This window comes from Ahaetulla prasina, chromosome 15, assembly GCF_028640845.1.
Source record: "Ahaetulla prasina isolate Xishuangbanna chromosome 15, ASM2864084v1, whole genome shotgun sequence".
Classification (NCBI taxonomy): domain Eukaryota; kingdom Metazoa; phylum Chordata; class Lepidosauria; order Squamata; family Colubridae; genus Ahaetulla; species Ahaetulla prasina.
Window position 1 is genome coordinate 794979 of NC_080553.1, and position 22503 is coordinate 817481.

A 22503-nucleotide genomic window follows, 5' to 3' on the forward strand; every position below is an offset into this window, starting at 1 on the left:
TCCCAGTGCACGCATGCGCAGAGCTGCCAGAAGGCAAGAACAGTTAGAACAAAAGGGACAATTCGGGAGTAGGGCTTGGAGATGATTGGCCCCTCCCATAAAACTTAAAAGAGAAGCAAAGGCAGGAAGCAAAGTTGTTAATTCTGCAGTTTAAAGTCTGAAGCTCTGTTTGATTCTGGACTCCTTGGCAGCGTGTCAAGAGAGAGAAAGGTGGCTGATTATCAGCCTTATCCGGAAGGACTCTTTAGAACGATTTGGGACTCATCTGTGAATGAACAGAATTCACAGCTGTTAAAATAAAAGAGTTTTTGGGACTACTTGTGTGTTTTATTGTCTCAGGAAGCCTTGGTCAGAACATTCCAGTATTTGAGGGGCTGCCACAAAAAAGAGGGGGGTCAACTTTTTTTCCAAAGCACCAGAAGGAAGAAACAATGGATAGAAATTAATCAAGGAGAGAACAAAGCTAGAACTAAGGAGAAACTTCCTAACAGAAAAAAAAATTAACCAGTGGAACTATTTGCCTTCAGAAGTTGTGGATGCTCCATCACTGGAAGTTTTTAAGAAGAGATTAGACATTCACTTGTCTGAAATGGTGTAGGGTCTTCTGCTTGAGCAGGGGGTTGGACTAGAAGACCTCCAAGGTCCCTTCCAGCTGTATTTGGAATTGAAAATTGAATAAAAAGATGAATTGTGCAACCTGGTTCTTGGGCTGAAGGATGAGAAGGTCTTGAACCGGAAGCCAGGAGACCCTAAGCCTGACGCTTGGAGAAGTTTGCCATCTGCCAGATTCCTTTTAGGGAGGGTGTGTTGAGGAATTAGAGGAAATAGAGCCACTGTGAGGCAGCAGCAGATGAACACCACTCTGCTATCAGCCCTGGCAACAAGGGAAAAGTGATTGGCAGTTAGGAGGGGAGTGGGCTGCTGGGGCTGAGTTCTGTTGCCGGCCTGATGTTTCCCCAATAAAGCAGAAACGTATTGGAAGCTTTGCGAATCTGTGATCCTGTTTCTGAGGTTGACGATCGCATGCAAGGCTGATTTCTGGAGTCCTTGTGAAGGGAACTGCTTAGAGCAGGATCTCGGGTTCCTCCACTTCCAGGAAGTTTGCTTGCTAGCAAGCCAGCTCTTTGCTTGAGCCAGGACTGTATACCTTCTGTGGATCCAAGTAGAAAAGGTTGCAGCAGAACTTCCAAGAATGGCTGTGGGACTTCCTTTCCACCCGTTGGCTCACTCATTTAGGCTCTACCACCTTTGCTTCATTCAGATCCTTAACCCTGCCACATATCTGCAACTCCATGGGCATCACGGGTTTCCAATTCTCTTGGGATGTTTTACCTGCGACATGTGAATGCAGACAAGTAGCATCTCCTCATCTCCCAGAAGTAGTTACAGCCATTGGGGCATGAAATGCTGAAATCCCCCCCATATGTGGTGGCCTGAATACAGCCCCACTTTCCTTGACTTGCCACAGAAACTAGTTCTCTCCAGTAAATCCCAGTAGCTTAACTGCTGTGCTAATGGTCAACACATATTCTTGATCTGCAGAAAGGTCAGCTTCAGGAATGTTCCCCAAGAGCTTCTGATGAGGCTGGAGAAATCTCTTCTTGGGGTTTCGGGGGGGGGGGGAATTTACACCTGCAAGAATAATCCGTACCCTGCTGGCTCTCTCTCTTTACACAGACAAAGAAGAGGAGAGCAGATCGGAGCCACTCCTGGCGGGACTGCAGCAAGAATCCTCCCACTGCCAGCAGATGAAAATGGCTGCCATCAACCCCTCTTCCAGTCTACCACCCTGGCAGGTGGAGCAGGAGTCAGCAGGACAGATGGGGGGTCCAGGTGAGAAAAGCCTCGATCCTCGGTTTCATTTGGGATGTGGGAAGGATCTACTGGATACCCCCATTTTTGCACTCTGCCCTCCAGGCCTCACAAGGAGGCCTAAGAGCCCTCCGGAATATGTTGCTGATCCAAGAGTGGCCAGTTGCTCCAAGGTGCCCTCTCCCCCCCCTCCCCCCCCCCCGTGCCTTCAAAGGCCCCTGGGGCTCACTTCTGTTTCTACTGGGGGGTGGGGTATTTTAGCATCCAGTTCCAAGACAGAACTCACAGCAGACGGGCACCCCCTGGGGAGACAGGTCAGCAAAGCCAGCAGCAGCCGAGTGAAGTCCCGCACCTTGCCCAGCGTGCCAAGGCTCTTCATCCCTTCGTCAGTCTCCAAATTCCCGCCTGAGATCACCGTCACTCCACCAACACCCACCCTCCTGTCCCCAAAGGGCAGCATCTCAGAAGAGACCAAGCAGAAGCTCAAGGTGCATTATGTCACTAGAGGAGGGGATTCTATGGTAAAAGGGTGGTGGGGAGGAGAAGCGGCAGAGAACGGTCCCCTCCCTCTCAACTATGGGGTAACAGCTGGTTTCTCTCTCCTCCCTCCCGCCATACAGAAGAGCCCCATTCCTGCTCTGTGGCTGGGGTTCATCCCACCAGGAGGGCTGTGCTTGTCCTCTGCGGGTCGAAGGGCCCGTTTCTGATGGGATGGGGGGGCTTGGACTAGTAACTGACCTCCACCATTTCTTCTTCCGGAACAGTCTGCGATTCTTTCGGCCCAGTCAGCAGCCAACGTGAAGAAGGAGAGCCTCTGCCAGCCTGCCCTGGAGGTGGTGGAGACCTCCAGCCAAGAGTCTTCTCTGGAGAGCGACTCTGAGGAGGACGGCGAGGAGGAGGAGGAGGAAGAGGAAGAGGAGGACAATGACTGCATGGACGTCTGAAGCATCTGGGCTGCTCCTGGGGTGGACAGGGTGTGATGGACAGAGAGAGGCCCCGCCTGCCTGCCTGCCCACTGCCCAGAGAGCTCCCGTTTGCTTGCCTTGCCTCTGCCTTTGCCACTGCTGCTTCAACCCATCCCCAGGCTGGCATTCTCCCTCCCTCCCCTGGGCCAGTAAACGCTGCTCTTGCAACCCTTGGCATGCTGCTCCAGCTCCTGGCACCCCTGCCTGGCTCTGGCTGAGGAAAGGAACCTTCAGCCATGGCTGAGCAGGGCCAAGAAGCAGCTGTGCCCCCAACTGTGCGCCCTTCATCCTTGCCCGCTTCTCTCGCTGTTGCCTGAAAAGACCCCCCAGCCGAGCTCTGTCGCTGCTGGCCATTTGCATGAAGAGGTGTCGGTCAGTCGGGGCATCACTGACCGAGAAATGGAATGGTTTTGGGTACCATTTTGATAATGTCTGTTTTTTTACAGAATGAGGCAGAAAGTGTACATGCTTTGTTTTTTAAGTCGCTGTGGGAAGATTGGTCGCATTTATATGGGAGAAATAAAGAAGACCAGGAATTTTTCTACCGAATGTTGTAATTTGTAGCATAATTAATGCAAATCCTGTACAGGAACCAGGATGTGTATCACTGAAGCCTATGGGGAGTTTATCAGGCTGGATTTCAGTCTGTTGGGGGAGCCATTGTATAAAGGGTGAATACAGAGCTTTATAAATACACATTTTTCTAATAAAGTCAAAGCATGTCTCCCCTGTGCCTCCCAATTCTTTCTAGAAATCTTGGAATCTCTCTCTCTCTCTCTCTCTCTCTCTCTCTCTCACTGCTGTAGATCACTTTTCTCTCGTTCCACATTGATCTGGGGTCTGCTCTACAGGGGCAACTACACTGTGTTCACAATTATTAGGCAAGCTCTATTTTGGGAGATTAATTTCATTATTGAACAACTGTAGTGCTCTCGGTCAATTCAAAATATTAATAAACCTCAAACCTGAATATTTAAGAAAGTAAAACTGAGGTTTTGGCTTTCTTAAGAGAATATCTATGTATGCCCAATTATTGGGCAACTATTAGTGTTTATGCAACTAAATTAAAAATTAAAATTTGCCCATCTCATTTATTCGCATTTGTTAAAGTGAGAATAACAAAATGTACAAATATTTCTGAAATTTTTTTTTAAAGTGACCAATATAGCCACCCTTCTTTTCAATAACAGTCATGAGCTTTAAGTTCATGGAGTCTGTCAGTTTCTTGATCAACTGTTTGTGCAGCAGCAACCGCCGCCTGCCAGACACCATTCAGGGAGGTGAACTGTATTTTCTTCACCGTAAATCTCCCGTTTAAGAAGGGCCCGCAAGTTCTCAATAGGGCCTAGGTCAGGTGAAGCCATGTCATCATTCTTTCATCTTTAAGGCCTGGCTGGTCAATGCACGTGTTGGAGCATTGTCCTGGTTCTCTTGAAAGATGCAGACTTTTTCCTGTACCACTGCTTGAAGAAAGTCTCTTCTAAAAACTGGCAGTAGGTTTGGGAGTTGATTTTGAGTCCATCTTCAACCTGAAAAGATCCAACTACCTCATCGTCAATAATGCCAGCCCATACCACTACTCCACCTCCACCTTGCTGGCGTCTGAGTCAAAGTGGAGATCTGTGCCATTACTGATCCAGCCATGGGCTCATCCATCTGGTCCGTTAAGAGTCACTCCTCATCAATCCATAAAACCTTTGAAAAATCTGTCTTCAGTTATTATTTGGCTCAGTCTTGCTGTTTCAATGTATGTTCAGTGGTGGTCGGATTTCAGCCTTCCTTACTTTGGCCACGTCTCTGAGCACTGAACACCTTGTACTTCTGGGCACTCCAGGTAGGTTGCAGTTCTGGAATATGACAGCACTGGAAGATAATGGTCCCTGGTAGCTTCATGTTTGATTCTTCTCAAATCTTTGGCAGTTAAGGCGCGCCTTTTTTTCTCAACGTGTTTCTTGCGACCCTGTTGACTATCTGAAACAAAAAGATGGTTCTCTGATCATGCCCTCAATATCTTAGCAATTTCAAGAGTGCTGCATCCCTCTGAAAGACTACAATTTTTGGCTTTTCAGAGCCAGTTAAATCTCTCTTGACCAATTTTGCCCAAGGAAAAAAAGCTGCCTAATAATTATGCACACCTTGATATAGGGGGTTGATCTCCTTGGGCCACACTCTCACTCATTACACAAATACCCATTTGTGTATTACACATCATCTGATCTGCTTATTTCTACTAAGCAAGTTTATATGGCTTGGAGGTGGAAAATATGCATAAAAATTATTATATAGTCAAAATACTCACTCGCCTAATAATTGTGCATACAGTGTATAGAAAATCTGGATAAGAAGTTGGTTGCCCAGGCAGAGCAGCTTCTCTGGTCTTATATTTCTTTTCAATTTTGAGTTGAAGTGTTCTTCAATAGGCAAAGTCCAAAAATGAAGAAAAAATATTAAATAGAATTTAAACTGAGGGATGTTTACTTTTGACTTGAAATGACTTACTCTTGAAATGACTTCCCACAGATATGGTTGTATCATTTAATGTACATTCACCTAATTTACTTTGTAAGTTTTAAAAATAAATTTTGTAATGTTTCTTAAAAGTAATTACAATTTTCCAAACCTAAGCTACTGTTGGCGTTAGCCATCTAATTAGCAAAATTAAAGTCTATCATAATATAGATGAATTTGAATTCATCAAACCTGAGGTAGGGCTAAGAGCCATGCTTCAAAACTTGGGAAATTAGTCTATTCTGATTCTTATTACGCAAATTTTCACATGCTCCTTTTAGTGGAAAGACCTAAATATCTCACAATCACTAAAAAGGCAAAATAACAAAGTAAGCAGTAACAAAATAACAGCATAACATCCCCCCAAAACCTGCACTAGAGGAGCCAACTTCATATTCAGCTGAGGACAGCCCATCTGGTATTGGGGCGTATTCCCCAGTTGGGGTGCCATCTCTCAAAACACTCAGCCTTCACAGAGTGGCTATATAGAACATAGAATGACAAGATTGGAAGAGATAGTGGAGGTCTTCTAGGCCAGGGGTGTCAAACTTGATTTCTTTGGCCATCTCTGTGGGAGCCCCTCAAGTTCCTTAAGATAGCTATCATGTCACCCCCTAGTTCTTCTCTTTGTTAGACATACCCAGTTCCTGAAACTATTCAGGAACCAGTTCTCCAACGATCCATCTGTTAAGCTACTGAAGTTCGCAGATGACACAACAGTGATTGGTCTCATTCAAGACAATGACGAATCCGCATATAGACGAGAGGTCGAACGACTAGCCTTGTGGTGCAACCAAAACAATCTGGAACTGAACACACTCAAAACTGTAGAAATGGTGGTAGACTTTAGGAGAAACCCTTCCATACTTCCACCTCTCACAATACTAGACAACACAGTATCAACAGTAGAAACCTTTAAATATCTAGGTTCTATCATATCGCAAGATCTAAAATGGATAGCTAACATCAAAAACATCATCAAAAATGGACAACAAAGAATGTTCTTTCTGCGCCAACTCAGTAAGCTCAAACTGCCCAAGGAGCTGCTGATTCAGTTCTACAGAGGAATTATTGAGTCTGTCATTTGCACCTCTAGAACTGTCTGGTTCGGTTCTGCAACCCAACAAGACAGACACAGACTTCAGAGGATAATTAGAACTGCAGAAAAAATAATTGCTACCAACCTGCCTTCCCTTGAGGACCTGTATACTGCACGAATCAAGAAGAGGGCCGTGAAAATATTTACAGATCCCTCACATCAAGGACATAAACTGTTTCTACTCCTACCCTCAAAACGATGCTATAGAGCACTGCACAACAGAACAACTAGACACAAGAACAGTTTTTGATGGCTTTTCAAGGTTTGGCAAAAAGATTGGAGGAAGTGGAGGAGGAGGTGCAAGAAATTGTTCAGTCAAATCAACAAATAGAAAATAGAATGGGGGGAATGCAAATCAAATTGGATAAAAATGAAGATCAAGTGGTGGTGATGCAGTATAGAATGATGGAAGGAGCTCTGAGAATTAGAGGTTTGAATGAGGAAAAAGGGGAAGATTTAAAAAAAAAATTTATCAGAAGCTCTGGCTGAATTTATTGAACTTGATCCACAAGAGGTTGCTTATCAAATTGACAAAATTTATAGAGTTAATTCTTGGATTGCTAGGCAAAAGAAACTTCCTAGAGACATTGTGGTTTATTTTTTGAAAAGAACAGTGAGGAATCAAATTTTGCAAGTTGCTTTTCAGAAAAACTTGAAAATAGGGGAACAGGAGTTGAAGGTCTTGAAAGAGATTCCTCCCAAGATGTTAAGGGATAGAAAGGACTTTACATTTTTCACTCAAGAACTTAAGAAATACCAGATTCAATTTAGATGGGAGGTTCCAGTTGGCTTGACAGTGTATCATCAAGGAAGGAGACATCGTATTGACACAGTGCTTAAGGCCAAAGATTTTCTTTCTACAGTGTTGAAATTTGAAATAGAAATAATAGAAAAAGAATTCAAGAGACTCAAATGGGTGTGGAAGCTGAGGTGATTCCAGTGATGTTACCATCAGAGGAACAACCACAAGAACAAAGACTGACGAGGGGAGCCCTTAAGCGTAAAGAAAAGGAGCAACAAACTCAAAGTAAAGTTCAGGACTCTGCTACAGAAGCGGTGGAGGAGCACGGCCGAAGATACGGGAGGACGATCTTCAGTTGATTGCCCAAAGGCTTCAGCAGCCCAGTAATGGCAAATAAAATCTTGACTTGGAATGTCAATGGTTTGAACTCAGCTCAGAAGAGAAGAAAAATATTTCATTATTTGAAACAATTTAAAAATGTTATTTGCTTACAAGAAACGCATATTAAATTATCAGATCAAAAGTACCTAATAAACTCAAAGTTAGGTAAACATTTTGTTGCTTCAGCTTTGGAGAAAAAACATGGCATAGTGGTTTATTTGTGAAAAGATATACCAGCCAAGTTAATAGAGGCAGATATTCATGGAAGATATATTGCTATTGAACTTACAATAGAAACAAAAGGACTCTCTTGCTTGGTATATATGCACCCAATCAGCAACAAGAAAAATTTTATAGAATGTTATATGATAAGTTGATTCTATGGGATTATAAATCGTGTATTATATTGGGAGATTGGAATGGAGTAATAGATACACGAAAGGACAAGAGAATTTCTTCCAAGAAGATACCTGCACATGCAAAGCTGCCTAAATCCTTTTTTGATATGATAGAAGATTTTGAGTTAAGAGATGTATGGAGACTGCGGAATTTGGAGGAAAGAGACTATACTTTTTTCTCTGATAGGCATCAATCCTTCTCACGTATTGATTTTATTTTAATTTCTAATGATTTGCTTTTTAGGGTGAAGAAAACTAAGATATTTCCAAGATGTTTGTCTGATCATAGTCCTGTTTGGATGGAATTGCAATATGGAAAAGAGGGTAGAAGAACTTGGAGATTAAATGAAAATTTGTTTAGATATCAGGATAATGTAAATCAATGTAAAAAGCAGATGAAAGAATTTTTTGATTATAATTTGAATAATGAAACATCGATAGAAATGGTTTGGGACTGCAGTAAAGCTTTTATGAGAGGTGTATTAATATATCTTAATAATAGACAGAGAAATAAGCAACAAAGACAGCGTAGGTATTTAGAAGAGGAAATTTATAAGAAACAACAATTATTAATACATAATCCACATGATCAAAAACTTAAAGATGCAATAAAGTTACTACAGAATCAATTTAATATGATAATGGCTGATCAGGTGGCAACAAATATACAATATGCCAAATATAATCCTTTATGTAACGCAAATAGACCTGGTAGGTGGTTAGCATACACTTTAAGGAAAAGACAAAAACAACGTACTATAGAAAAAATAGAATACAAAGGTAAAGAGAGATATCAACAGGATAAAATTAAAAAAGCTTTTTTAGAATATTATACAAATTTATATCTTAAAGATAATATATTGAATAGGGATATTGATAAATATTTGAAGGAATATAAGGTTAAAAATTTAACTTTAGAACAAACGGATGAATTGAATCGCCTATAACCTCGGAAGAAATTATTTTGGTAATTAAACAATTAAAAATGGGGAAAACTCCTGGTACGGATGGGCTTACAGTTAGTTATTATAGGAATTTACAGGATGAGATGTTAGGTCCACTTAAGGAATTATTTAATCAGATACAACTAGGAGGGGGAATTCCCCCCTCATGGAGAACCTCTTTTATTTCATTGATACCAAAAGAGGAACAGGATTGTTCTAAACCTGGGAATTATAGGCCAATCTCACTTTTAAATAATGATTATAAGATTTAAAATAATAGCTAATAGATTAATGTTGATTCTGCAGCGAAGAATTCATAATGATCAATCTGGATTTATAAAAGGGAGACAGATGAGGAATAATGTTAGGCAGATTGTTAATTTACTGGAGTACTTAGAAAAGAAAAATTTTATTCCAGCAGCATTTATTTTCTCGATGCAGAGAAAGCTTTTGATCGATTGCATTGGGATTTTTTATTTAAATTAATAGAAAAGATGCAATTTGGAGATGGTTTTTTAAGAATAATTAGGGCAATTTATGGAGAGCAAACAGCACAGATTATAATCAATGGTAGCTTAACAGAACCTTTTAAGATTGCGAAAGGAACAAGACAGGGATGTCCTTTATCACCATTATTGTTTATTTTAACTCTAGAACCATTATTGGATAAAATACGAGAAATAAAGGAGATAGAGGAATTAGAGTTAGACAGTATGAATATAAGTTAAGAGCTTTTGCAGATGATTTGGTGATTACTTTAACAAACCCTATAAATTCTAGTAAATCTTTGTTGGAAATAATTGATCAATATGGGAATGTCTCAGGGTTTAAGGTAAATCAGAAAAAGACAAAAGTGATAATAAAAATATGGTCAGACAACAGAAAGAAAAACTAGAGGAACTAACAGGATTTGAAATTGTAAAGAAGGTTAAGTACTTAGGGTCTATATTACGTCATCAAATGTGAAATTGTATAAGAATAACTATGAGGTTTTATGGCAAAAGTTCAGAAGGAGTTGATTGTTTGGAAAAATTGCAATTATCTTTGCTGGGGAGAATTGCTGCTATTAAAATGAATGTTTTACCTAGATTTTTATTCCTCTTTCAGATGATACCAATAATTAAGAAAGATAAGAATCTTGAGGAATGGCAAAAGGGAATTAACAAATTTATATGGGAAGGTAAAAAAGCTAGGGTTAAAATGAAAATAATTCAAGATTCTCGGGAAAGGGGAGGTTTAAAAATGCCTAATTTTAAATTATATTATGAAGCAGCTGCTCTCTCTGCAATAAGTGATTGGTTTAATTTAACAGAGGACAGAATTTTGAATATAGAAGGTTATGATTTGTTATATGGATGGCATGCATATTTAATTTATGATAAAAAAGTGGATAAGGCCTTTAAAAATCATGTGCTAAGAAATGCCCTTCTGCGTGTTTGGAAAAAATATTCTTATAAACTAAATTATAAGGTTCCTATATGGGCATGTCCTAGACATACAGTAGAAAATATAAACATAGAACAGAATCAGGAAATGATTACATATAAAGATCTTTTGTTTACTGAAAGAGGTAATTTGCAGTTAAAATCTCTGCAAGTGTTAAGAGAGGAAGGGAAAAATTATACTTGGTTTCAATATGAGCAATTACGTGCTAGATGGAAGGGAGATCAGAAAATTGGTATAGAGCAGAACGAGGGAAATTTGGTAAAGCAAATTAGAAATCAGTCTCAGGAGCACATAAAAAGATTGTATAATGTGTTACTTGAAATAGATTCTGAAAGGGACTTGGTAAAGGACTGTATGATAAAGTGGGCACAAAATTTTCAGGAGCCAATATTATTGGAAACTTGGGAAAAATTTGGGTTAGAAATGTTAAATTCACGAGGCACAGAATTTGAGGAAATTTTTTATAAAATGTTTTATAGATGGCATCTAGATCCTAAAAAATTATCGTGTATGTATCCAGAAATGCAAGCAAAATGTTGGAGATGTAATTGTGATGACGCTACATATTTTCACATTTGGTGGACTTGTAAGGACATAAAGGCCTTTTGGATAAAAATTTGGTGGATTTTACAAAATGTTCTGAAAAGAAGATAAAGTTCCTGCCGCAATTTTTCTTGTTGGGAATTATTACGGATTGTACAGTAATTGAGACTAAATTGATTTTAAATCTAATAACTGCAGCAAGATTACTAATAGGACAATATTGGAAGAAAAAAGAGGTACCAACAATACAAGAATGGATATTGAAAGTTGCCAATTTGGCTGAGATGGCGAAGATATCAGCCTTTTTGAAAGACAATACGCAAGAAAGATACTTAAAGGAATGGAAAAATGGATTGACTATATTCAACGTAGATATCAGACTAAGAGTTATCAGACTGTTTTGAATGATTATGATGTATTATGTTTGATTGCTTTGGGGAAGTTAGGAATTGATGATTGTAGGGGTATAATTAAGTTGGGACGAAAATTTTTAGCATATGCTTGTTTTATTTTAACTATACCTTGTGCTCGTTCCGGAAGTCGGGGGAGGGGTTGCGAAGGGAGGGGGGAGGAGGGGGGGAAAGGGGGGGAAAAATGTTGTAAAACTTTTTGAATAAAAAAAAAAAAGAAAGAACAGTTTTTTCCCGAAGGCCATCACTCTGCTAAACAAATAATTCCCTCAACACTGTCAAACTATTTATTAAATCTGCACTACTATTAATCTTCTCATAGTTCCCATCACCAATCTCTTTCCACTTATGACTGTATGACTGTAACTTTGTTGCTGGCAATCCTTATGATTTATATTGATATATTGATCATCAATTGTGTTGTAAATGTTGTACCTTGATGAACATATCTTTTCTTTTATGTACACTGAGAGCATATGCACCAAGACAAATTCCTTGTGTGTCCAATCACACTTGGCCAATAAAAATTCTATTCTATTCTATTCTATTCTATTCTATTCTATTCTATTCTATTCTATTCTATTCTATTCTATTCTATTCATCATGTGTTTTTTATCCTATAGTCCCCTAAACATCTTTGTTGCTCTTTTCTGCAGTCATTCTAGGGTCTCAGAATATTTTTTGGATTGTGACCAGAACTGGATGCAATATTCCAAGTGTGGTTCTACCAGAGCAAAGCGAGACTATCATTTCACATAATTTTGATACTGTCACTCTGTTGATGCAATCTAAGAATGTGTTGGTTTTTTGGCAGCTGCAGCACACTGCTGGCTCATACTTAAGAGACTGCCCACTAGGACCCCTAAATCCCTCTCACAGTTATCACTATTTGGCCAGGTACCATACCTTCTATACCTATACATTTGGCTTTTCTTGCCTAAGTTTAAAACCTTGCTGTTCTCACCGCTGAAATTTTGTTGCATAGGAGCCAGGGTTCAAGTCTGTTGAGGGCCTTCTGGATCACAAGCCTGTCTTCTAAGAAGTTGGCTATTCCCCACAGCTTTGGTATCATCTGCAGATTTGATGAGTTCCCCATCCCCTCATCTAGGCCAGGGGTGTCAAACTCCCAGCCCGCAGGCCAGCTGTGTACCATGCTGGCCATGCCCATGCCCGGTTCAGCGAAGGGGGAAAAAGTCGCAATACGTTAAGTGATGACAACTTGCCGCCATGAGTTTGACACCCGATCTAGGCCATCCAACAATCTTTGGGCACCTGCAGAGCTCTTCTACAGATCTACCAAGCAGTGGATGCAGACTCACTCTTCCAGAACTTGGGCTTTGTTCCCCATTGAGGGGCCAGTTCTGTCTGGCTTCTCTGACTCTTCCCCTGAATGAAACAGAGAGCACTTCAGGATTTTGAAGACAACGCAAGAGAATCATAGAATCGTAGATTTTGAAAAAGATTTTCACTGCATTCACCACTGTGGGCACCTATATGAGGAAAGTCTGATGCATAATGTTGTAGAAGGTATCTTAGGAGAATAGATGGAATGCTAAGAGTTTTTTCCATCTTTAAAATGGAATGTTCAAGTCAATTTCCGAGTGGAAAAACCCCTGGAAGCAAAACAAACAAGACAGAATTGATTCATGCCTGGCATTTGGGCCATTGGACTGTTGGCTGACAGATATTCTGTGAGGTTTATCCTGGATAAACAAGCAAACCAGCATGGATTGAGGTTACATTTTATAGGTCTTGTCATGGGATCTAGATTCCTAATTCTTTTATTTTGGGAGCTGTTTTTCCTGAAGAAGCAGTAGTAAAATAACCACATATAATTTCAGGTTAAAGGTGGCCTGGTAAGTGCACCAGGAACGTTTCTAATAGGACCCATGTTAGAATATTTGCATGGTTGTTAAGCAAAGGAGTGACACCTTGTTTCACTTTGGCTCCCTGTAAATACCTCGGTGCTCCAAAGGCAATTAGAGAGACCTGAGCATGAAAAGGCTCAATTAGATCTCAGGGAATTATCTCCTGGGCTAAGTACCTCTTAAGAAAACTCATATTAAAGGGAGACAGGCTATCAATATGCACTACATCAATAGGTATTGAACAAATTAAAAGCTATTTTCTTGCACACATTAGTTCACTTTGCTATTTAAAAACAAAACACAAACTGAAAAACTAAGCACTCAGGTGGGGGAGCAGAGATTTTCCCCACAGCTATTCTCATCTTCTTTTTTTTAATTTTTTAATTTTTATTTACATTTATATCCCGCCCTTCTCCGAAGACTCAGGGCGGCTTACAGTGTGTAAGGCAATAGTCTCATTCTATTTGTATATTTACGAAGTCAACTTATTGCCCCCCCCAACAATCTGGGTCCTCATTTACTTCTCCCAGCCCCCGTTTGACCTCCATGCAGCCATTTCTACTTGGTTGTGCACCTCCTCACAATGGAATAGGATCAGCTTGCCCTTCCAGCTCATAGGCTCTGCCCCAATTTCTGCAAGCAAGACAAGCCCCCAGATTCTGGGAAGATTCACAAGATACTCACTTGTTGACTCATTCAAACTTCAATCACAAGGGATAATGGAAAGCCTTCCTAAAAAGATAACTTTTTAGTGACATAGTGTAAGCCGCCCTGAGTCTTCGGAGAAGGGTGGGATATAAATGTAAAAAAAAACCCAAACTATTTGGCCTGGAAGATCTTCCCATTTCTCTGTCCATGTAAACTTCTGAAAAAGTATCTTCGGTATTTGGCCTTGGTAATATGGCACACTCAATTTTAAAAGCTTGCCTAAGCAGGACACACACACATTTAAATACCCCCATTATATTAGTAAAAGTAGGGAGGGGAGAAACCCACAGGATTAATGGACTTGGTAAACTAACCCAAGGGCTTAAATTAAACCCCCCACAAAAACATCCTCACATTCTGTTTTTAGAAGGTAAGTCCCTGTGTAGCCTTGGCCTCATTCAAGTCCACCCTGCAGGCAGCCTAAATTCATCCCTTGGTTACAGAATTGGAACTGGGTTTTCTGGCTTCTCCAACAGAAGATTTAGCACATGAATGATCACTCACGATCTTGGTAATAATGCAGTGAGTCCAGCATTTGCCAAAGTCCTTGTCGGTCTGTGGAGTAGGAATGAAATGATCCCAGTTTGGACCGGATCATACGATCCAGTAGCGATCATAGTTGGTGGTTCGGCAATCTGGTAGCGATGGTGGAGCAAAGCTCCGCTCACCTGCCCAGGTTTTAACCAGGAAGTAATGTGTTTTTTACCTTATGCACATGCGCAGAAGGTCTGCACACACATGTGACACGCATGGCGCGTGCACTTCTGAACCAGTAAGGAAAGTACGTAGACTTCATCCCTGCTGTGGAGGCTGCTGTGGGCAGAACCTTCTCCATTTCTGTCACTGGTCACTATCTGCTCTTTGCCAGCCAAGGGAAGCCAGTCCCCTGATTTCCCTGGAGACATCTGCCTGGATTTCCTTTGACTGGAATTTCATAACATGCCTTTCTGGCATTAAATGGACTGCTAAATTGGTTACTAAAATGTGTCTTTCCCAAAACCAGCCATTCTGTCTGTCTTGCTGATTTATATTAGGAGAAAGAAATGTTCCTGGTCCCCTATGAGAGCATTACAGGCTGCTTCTGATGACAAGGGGGGCTTCCTGGTTCCTTCCCAGTGGGAGGGAGCCATTTTGCCAACTCCAGGTCCCTCTTGCATCTGTCACAGGATATTTCCAGCACTGCCCCCTGGGACCACTTGCTGCAGCATGAATTGATCTGGAATATCTGGAAAAGGGGTGCAATTGACAAAGGCACTAGCAGTTTCCCCTTACATCTCAAGTGACAGAAAGCATCCTCAGTCCACCATTGACCAGTTCACAGTCAGGGTGGGTTGACTGATAGAGATGCAGAACCATTCTTGATGCCCTGCATGAGCCCCCTCCTCCACTTCACCCATTTCTTAGTTGGTTTATGTTTGGACATTGCTGGAAGACCGTGAAGTCTATGTCCAGAATTGGCCAGCTGACAATTTTCTTTCCTCCCCCTTGAGTTCAGCCAGGTCCTCAAGATGCCACAAAAATTAGTGGAACTCTACTAATTGGTATAAGCTGAATCATGAAAGCAGGACAGCGATTTCCCTTCTTTCCTTATACAGGTAGCACTCAACTTGCAACCATTTATTTATTTATTTATTTGTTTATTTATTTATTTATTTATTTTGTCACACAGTATATATAAGCATAAGCATGAAATAATTATACAATATATAAGCATATGAGTATGTAATAACTATATTAATTGGATATAATGAAAGGAAACAATAGGACAGGAACGATAGGCACATTTGTGCTCTTATACACGCCCCTTACAGACCTCTTAGGAATGGGGTGAAGTCAATGGTAGATAGTTTTTGGTTGAAGCTTTTGGGATTTTGGGAAGAGACCATTTGAAGTTATAACAGCATTGAAAAAAGTGACTTATGAGCACTTTTCAGACGACTGTTTCACCCAGGGTCATGTGATCAAAATTTGGATGCTTGGCAACTGACTAATATTTTTAACGGTTGCAGTGTCCCATGGTCAAGTGATCCGTCTTGTGACCTTCTGACAAGCAAAGTGAATGGGGAAGTCAGAATCATATAGCCGATCTTCCTTCAGAAATTGCCCAGTTGAGCTACCACTCAGGCAGTTTGAAAGCTGGCTCAACCTCCATCCACAGTCACCCATGAATTGCTGGCCTTAATTTATCCCCCAGGCCAAGGAGAAGACCATTTTGTTACTGGGGCAGCTTAGAGCTGTCACAGTTCTTTGGCTGGTCTTGGCCTCCATTTGCATCGAGTTCTGCCCAAGAATGTAGTATGTTGTGATGTAATCAGTGTAGTACATGTGCGGATCCAAGCAGTGTGGCCTTTTGCAACTGACTGATGGAAATTTTGTCAATGCACAGATTTTATAAGTGTCATCCAAGGCTTTTTGGTAGGGCACCACAACTGATTTACATCATAAGCTTTCAATTTTGATTTTCAGATCCTGATACTTTATGAGATTCTCCCATTCTAAATCTTCTATTCTATTGAACACACAAAATGCACAGGTACCATATATGTGGTACCTTGCTCAATAGTAGTACCTGTGAGAGGGATCTTGGAGTCCTAGTGGACAACCATTTAGATATGGTTTAGATATGAGCCAGCAGTGTGCAGCAGCTGCTAAAAAAGCTGCTAAAAAAGCCAACACAGTTCTGGGCTGCATAAACAGAGGGATAGAATCAAGATCACGTGAAGTGTTAGTGCCACTTTATAATGCCTTGGTAAGGCCACACTTGGAATACTGCATTCAGTTTTGGTCGCCGTGATGTAAAAAAGAGTGCAAAAAAGAGCAACAAAGATGATTAGGGGACTGGAGGCTAAAACATATGAAGAGCGGTTGCAGGAACTGGGTATGCCTAGTTTAATAAAAAGAAGGACTAGGGGAGACATGATAGCTGTGTTCCAATATCTCAGGGGCTGCCACAAAGAAGGGGGAGTCGGGCTGTTCTCCAAAGCACCTGAGGGTAGAACAAGAAGCAATGGGTGGAAACTGATCAAAGAAAGAAGCAACTTAGAACTAAGGAGAAATTTCCTGACATGAATATATATTTCTTCTAATTTCCATTATTCAAAAAAAAAAGTTTCTGCCACTATTTTAATTTCTTTTCTACTATTCATTTTTCTCCTTCTTTTAACCATTTTCTTTCAGTCTCTCCCAAATGCCATCTCTTAATATTTTTCTCCCTTTCTCCCGTTCTTTTATCTTTTTCTTTCTCCCTTTCTTGCATACCCTTTTCCACCTCCTTTCTCTGACTTTTACTCTTTTAATTTCCCCCCTCAATTTTTCTCTATTTCTTCGTCTTCTCTTTGTTCTGTCATTGCTAATCTCAGTGTAATCATCTATTTTTTTCACTCTTTTAATTTTCCCCCTCAATCTTTTCTTTTCTTTTTTCCCTTTCTTTTTTAAAATATCTTTCCCCCTCTCCATTTTCATTCTTTCACTATCAATCCCAATATAATCATTGTGTTATCCTCACTTGTTTCTTTTTCAACATTATATTTTCGTTCTTCTTGTTTCCTCATAATTTCTTCATAATTTCTTTTTTTATTTTTAAGCCACAGTTCTGCTTGTTTGTTCCCATTAAAGGACTCTCACACCATTTGAAGCATCTCCCATAATTCCTCCCAATTCTCCATGTTTTTGATATGAGGAGAAAAACTTTTTAGATTTATTTATCTTATGTATAGTCCAAATTCAAGTCCAAAATATTGTCTCTCTCCCCCCCCACTTTTTTTTTTCTATTTCCAAATGCAAGCCAGTTCAAATGTTTCCCCCCCCAGGTCGTCCAAATTCCAATCTTGATCTTTCCAGTTCTTTGAACCACAACTGTTCAAACAAGTATTCCTTCAGTGTTCTTTTTCCTCTTAGTAACCTAAACAATGCAATGTTGTTTTTTTCTTCTCCAGCAATGATTCTCTCCAATCCACAACTCCTAGCAACAAAATGTCACTCGTTAATCCACAAAAGCAGTTTCTTTTTCTTCCTATATTAAATCCTTTTGTTAGCAAAAGAAGCTTTCTCTCAGTCTTCTTCTCCTTTTAATATTTATATTTTCTTCCAAAACCAATTTTAAATCCAGATGGAATGTTGTTTCTTTTAGGGCTTTTGTCTTATAGATCCCCTTTACTGTTTCCTCTCATTTTAAGTTTCCGCATGCCAATTAGCTGCTAAATGTCAGCCTCCACTCCAATCTTCACATCTTTTTGTACTCCTTATATTCAGTTGTTAGATAGCATGGGGTTTTATTTCTAATGTAAATAGCTCTTGGATTCAAGTAGAGAGGGCCCTTTAAGAGTGTCGGTCTGACATAATTAAAGGGGGAGGGGAGATTAATGTTTTGAATTCAACAGGAATGTTTGAGCGCGAACTCTAACGGACATTGCATTCCTGATATGATTGACAGCCAGAGACCTGCGGAAGAAGATTACCACGGGGCCCCGAGAAGGAGCTGGCATTGGACCAGACCTGATGACCTCTTGGGGAAGAGGAGGGAGAAATAGGGGGGATATAGATTGTTAGCCATATTTTGTCTCAGATTCACCTTTATACTACTGCAATCAAGATGTACCTAGTAAAAGTACTTTTCTTTATTTGCAAATGAAGTCAAGGTGTATTCTTTTCAAGATATAATCAGAGGCAGCCTGACACTAACTTCAAGCTGGAAAATTTTTAAGCTTTAAAAGTTTTTTTCTTCTTACCTGTGAGTTGGCCAATCGCTCACCCAGTAACCATACTCTGTTCTGATCTCGCCTCCTGCTCTATCTTCTTGTGTGGCCGTCCCGACTTTGGCAGCTCTAATGGCTGCCTTTCCTGTCATGGGTTCGAAGGCTGGGTGCCGGTGCTGCAGGGAATTCGCAACTTCCCTGTTCGCGCCCGGCCAATGCCTTCTTTCTTCGCTGTCCCTCCAGGACAGCAATGGTCCATTGAGAACCCCCAAAATGCAGGAATTTCAGCACTCTTCCAGGAGTTCCCGGGGTTCGTGTTGTCCCATCGTGACGCTGGCCATGCCTCTCTCTTCTACCTCCATTTCTGCAGGGCAGGTATAACCGGTCCATATCACCACAAGGATGCAATGCATAGTGAATAGTCATTAGCTTTATTGTTCTTTGCTCCAAATTCTCCAGTGTAGCTTTTTGCCAGTCAGCAATTCCTGCAATGTTATTTATTTATTATTTATTTTATTAGATTTCTAGACCGCCCTTCTCCCGAAGGACTCAGGGCGGTGTACAACCAAGATAAAAATAAACAATGTACAATTAAAAATAAATTAAAAAACTTATTATACAGTTTGGTCGATAGATTAAAATATATAAAAAATCTAAAAAAACCCAATTTAAAACTTAAATAACATTTAAATTTAAAATCTAGACAATTTAAAAAAGCCCCACGCGAACAAACAAATATGTTTTCAGTTCGCGGCGAAATGTTATTGTATCATTATTATTTTATCTATTATTATATTAGCATAACTGGGTGGGTCACTCTCTCTTAGCCCAACCCACTTCACAAAGCTGTTGTGAGACAAATAGGAGGCAGGAAGGAGTGTTTGCCTCCTTGATTTAGAAGTAGATGTAGATATATATGCAGATATATAGGGGTTTATAGAGGTAGAAATTTGTGGGATTATTATTATCACCATTAGGCAGGTCACAGGGTAGGCCATAAAAGAGGGGACAGACCAAATAAGATTTACTAGAGAAGGAAATGATAACCAGGTTTTAGTTTTCCAAACCCCGTAATGGATGACTGCCTTGTCGTGGTGAAGGGGCTTGCATAGCTCAATAAAGCTATGAGCTATGCCGTACATGGCCACCCGAGATGGACAGGTCATACCAGAGAGTTCTGACAAACCATGATTCACTGGAGAAGGAAATAGTCTTCATCGATTTGTATATTATATACAAAGTCAACTTATTGCCCCCAACAATCTGGGTCCTTATTTTACCTACCTTATAAAGGATGGAAGGCTGAGTCAACCTTGATAGAATTAACACCAAAAAATGATGTCCTTATCATCATGGGGGATTGGAATGCTAAAGTAGGAAGCCAAAAGATAACCGGAATAACAGGCAAGTTTGGACTTGGAGTACAAAATGAAGCAGGGCACAGGCTGATCGAATTCTGTCAAGAGAATACGTTAGTCATAGCAAACACTCTTTTCCAACAACCCTACACATGGACATCACCAGATGTTCAACACAGAAATCAGATTGACTATGTGCTCTGCAGCCAAAGATGGAGAAGCTCTATACAGTCAGTAAAAACTAGACCAGGAGCTGACTGTGGCTTAGATCATGAGCTTCTCATTGCAAAATTTAGGCTTAAATTGAAGAAAGTAGGGAAAAACACCAGGCCACTCAGGTATGAACTAAATCATATCCCTGATGAATATACAGTAGAGGTGAAAAATAGATTTAAGGAATTAGATCTGATAGACAGAGTGCCTGAAGAACTATGGACGGAGGTTCACAACATTGTACAAGAGGTAGCAACTAAAACCATTCCAAAGAAAAAGAAATGCAAGAAAGCAAAATGGCTGTCTGAGGAAGCTTTGCAAATAGCTGAGGAAAGAAGGGAAGCGAAAGGCAAGGGAGAAAGAGAAAGACACACCCAGTTGAATGCAGAATTCCAGAGAATAGCTAGAAGAGATAAGAATGCATTCTTAAATGAACAGTGCAAAGAAATAGAAGAAAACAATAGAATAGAGAGGACCAGAGATCTCTTCAAGAAAATTGGAGCTATGAAGGGAACATTTCATGTAAAGATGGGCATGATAAAGGACCAAAATGGCTGGACAGAGTCACTGAAGCAGTCAGCGTGAGCTTAAATGGACTCCAGAGATGGTAGAGACAGGAAGACCTGGAGGAACGTTGTCCATGGGGTCGCGATGGGTCAGACACGACTTCGCAACTAACAACAACAACAACAACAAAGTTTTCCAAAAACAAAATCCAACCAGGACGATGTCAGCCTGACTCTCGAAATCTTGTCCCTCCAGCTCAGAGAGAGTGCAGTCAGCCACCAGGGAGGTCCAAAGAGCGACTGCAGAGGGCAGCTGCTCCTCCAGATGGCTCTGAATGAAAATGAAATGACTTTCAGCTACTGATGTACCAGGGGTTTAAAAGGGGGGGGAGGGGCTCATGCTGGAAAGTCAGCCATTGGAACAGGTAATGTCAGGTAATGAACCAGGACCAAAATAAATCCGGTTTTGTAATTCTGAGAATCCATTAACTGAAAGGGACTAATGGTATCCTTTCAGAGGAGCATCGGATAGTCTCCTGCAGAAAAGGAAAAATGGAGTGGCCATTATTAACAAAAGGATGTCAAATCAATGCCTTATATAGACATTTCCAATTTTACACGGGAGAAAACCCGAACAACCAAAGACCTACATATATATATATATATATATTTCCAACACATAAAACACAAAATACAATACACGATACAAAAAACACAACAAAAAGAAAAAAAAAGGAAAAATTTAACACTAATTACAGCTTTTCCATATTGGTATCTCTATAATAACAAATATATTTATACAGATTCTAATTCTATATATCTCTATCTTAAATTACATCCTTATTTAAATTATAGTAACATCTATTCACAATTCAGTTTCATATCCTATGTTTCTTCAACAGTTTTACCTTCTACATATTATATTTAACAAATTATTCCTTAGGTTTTATGTTTACTCTCAAGCCAAGAATACCATCTGTTCCAAATTTGATAGTATTCGGTTTCTCCCCTCTCCTTCATTTCCATAGACAGTCTATGCATTTCTGCACAGTCATATTTTTTTTATTATAATTAGGTCTGGAGGAATATCTGCTTGTTTCCAGTTTTGTGCTAGGACAATTTTACTTGTGGTTAATATATGTAATGTTATATATTGTAATTTTTTCTCCATTTTCCCCTCAAAAATGCCCAAAACGAATAGCTCCAGCTTCATCTATATCCTCTGTTCAGTTATCTCTTCCAGCCATTTTCTTATTTTACACCAGTATTTTCTAATCTTAGGGCAGGTCCACCACATGTGGTAGAACGTTCCTTGTTTATGACCGCATCTCCAACATTCTGTTCAAGAATATCTTGGTCAATCTCACTGGTGGCAAATGCCATCAATAAAACATTTTGTAAAGATTCTCCTTATATAATAATAATAATAAAAACAACAACAACAAGAAGAACAACAAGAGTTGGAAGGGACCTTGGAGGCCTTATAGTCCAACCCCCTGCCCAGGCAGGAATATGCAGTTGACATTGTTAGTTTGTAGTTTCTCTCCCATAATTTATCCCATTGATCTAATTGAATACTGTGTCCAAAGTTTCTCGCCCAACTAATCATTGTCTCTTTCACAGTTTCTTCTTCCATTTTAAATATTAACAAAAAATTGTATGTTTTGGTAATCATTCTTTCCCATTCCTAATAGTACCTTACCAAGTTCCAATTGTTCTCTATAGATACCGTATTGTTCCCGGTCTTTTTTATATTTTGTTTTAATTTGCAGGTATGGCCACCATATCTCCTGGTTTTTTAAATCCTGTTCTAATTTTAAATTTCCAAATTCATCTAATAGTTCCAAGTACCTTACTACTTTGTTTATGTCCAATAAGGTAAAGGTAAATTATAGCTTCCATTGTTGA

General features: G+C 40.1%; 1 protein-coding gene and 1 long non-coding RNA gene across 7 annotated transcripts in view; one reads left to right on the forward strand and one right to left on the reverse strand.

The window, feature by feature from the left end:
- CABIN1 (calcineurin binding protein 1) overlaps nt 1-3501 on the forward strand; it is a 75165-nt gene extending 71664 nt beyond the window's left edge. For all 6 annotated transcript variants that reach the window (XM_058158825.1, XM_058158828.1, XM_058158829.1 and 3 more), the window contains 3 exons: nt 1678-1833; nt 2074-2300; nt 2577-3501. In XM_058158825.1, coding sequence (XP_058014808.1) covers nt 1678-1833; nt 2074-2300; nt 2577-2756 — 563 coding nt within the window. In that variant the 3' untranslated portion in view covers nt 2757-3501. The remainder of the gene's footprint in view (nt 1-1677; nt 1834-2073; nt 2301-2576) is intronic.
- A 150-nt stretch (nt 3502-3651) lies between these two features.
- LOC131185877 (uncharacterized) lies at nt 3652-21154 on the reverse strand. Its single transcript, XR_009152239.1, has 3 exons — nt 19803-21154; nt 18552-19003; nt 3652-4748 (listed from the first exon to the last, which is right to left on the reverse strand). It is a non-coding gene; the product is annotated as an uncharacterized LOC131185877 (long non-coding RNA).
- Nucleotides 21155-22503: the final 1349 nt, after the last annotated feature.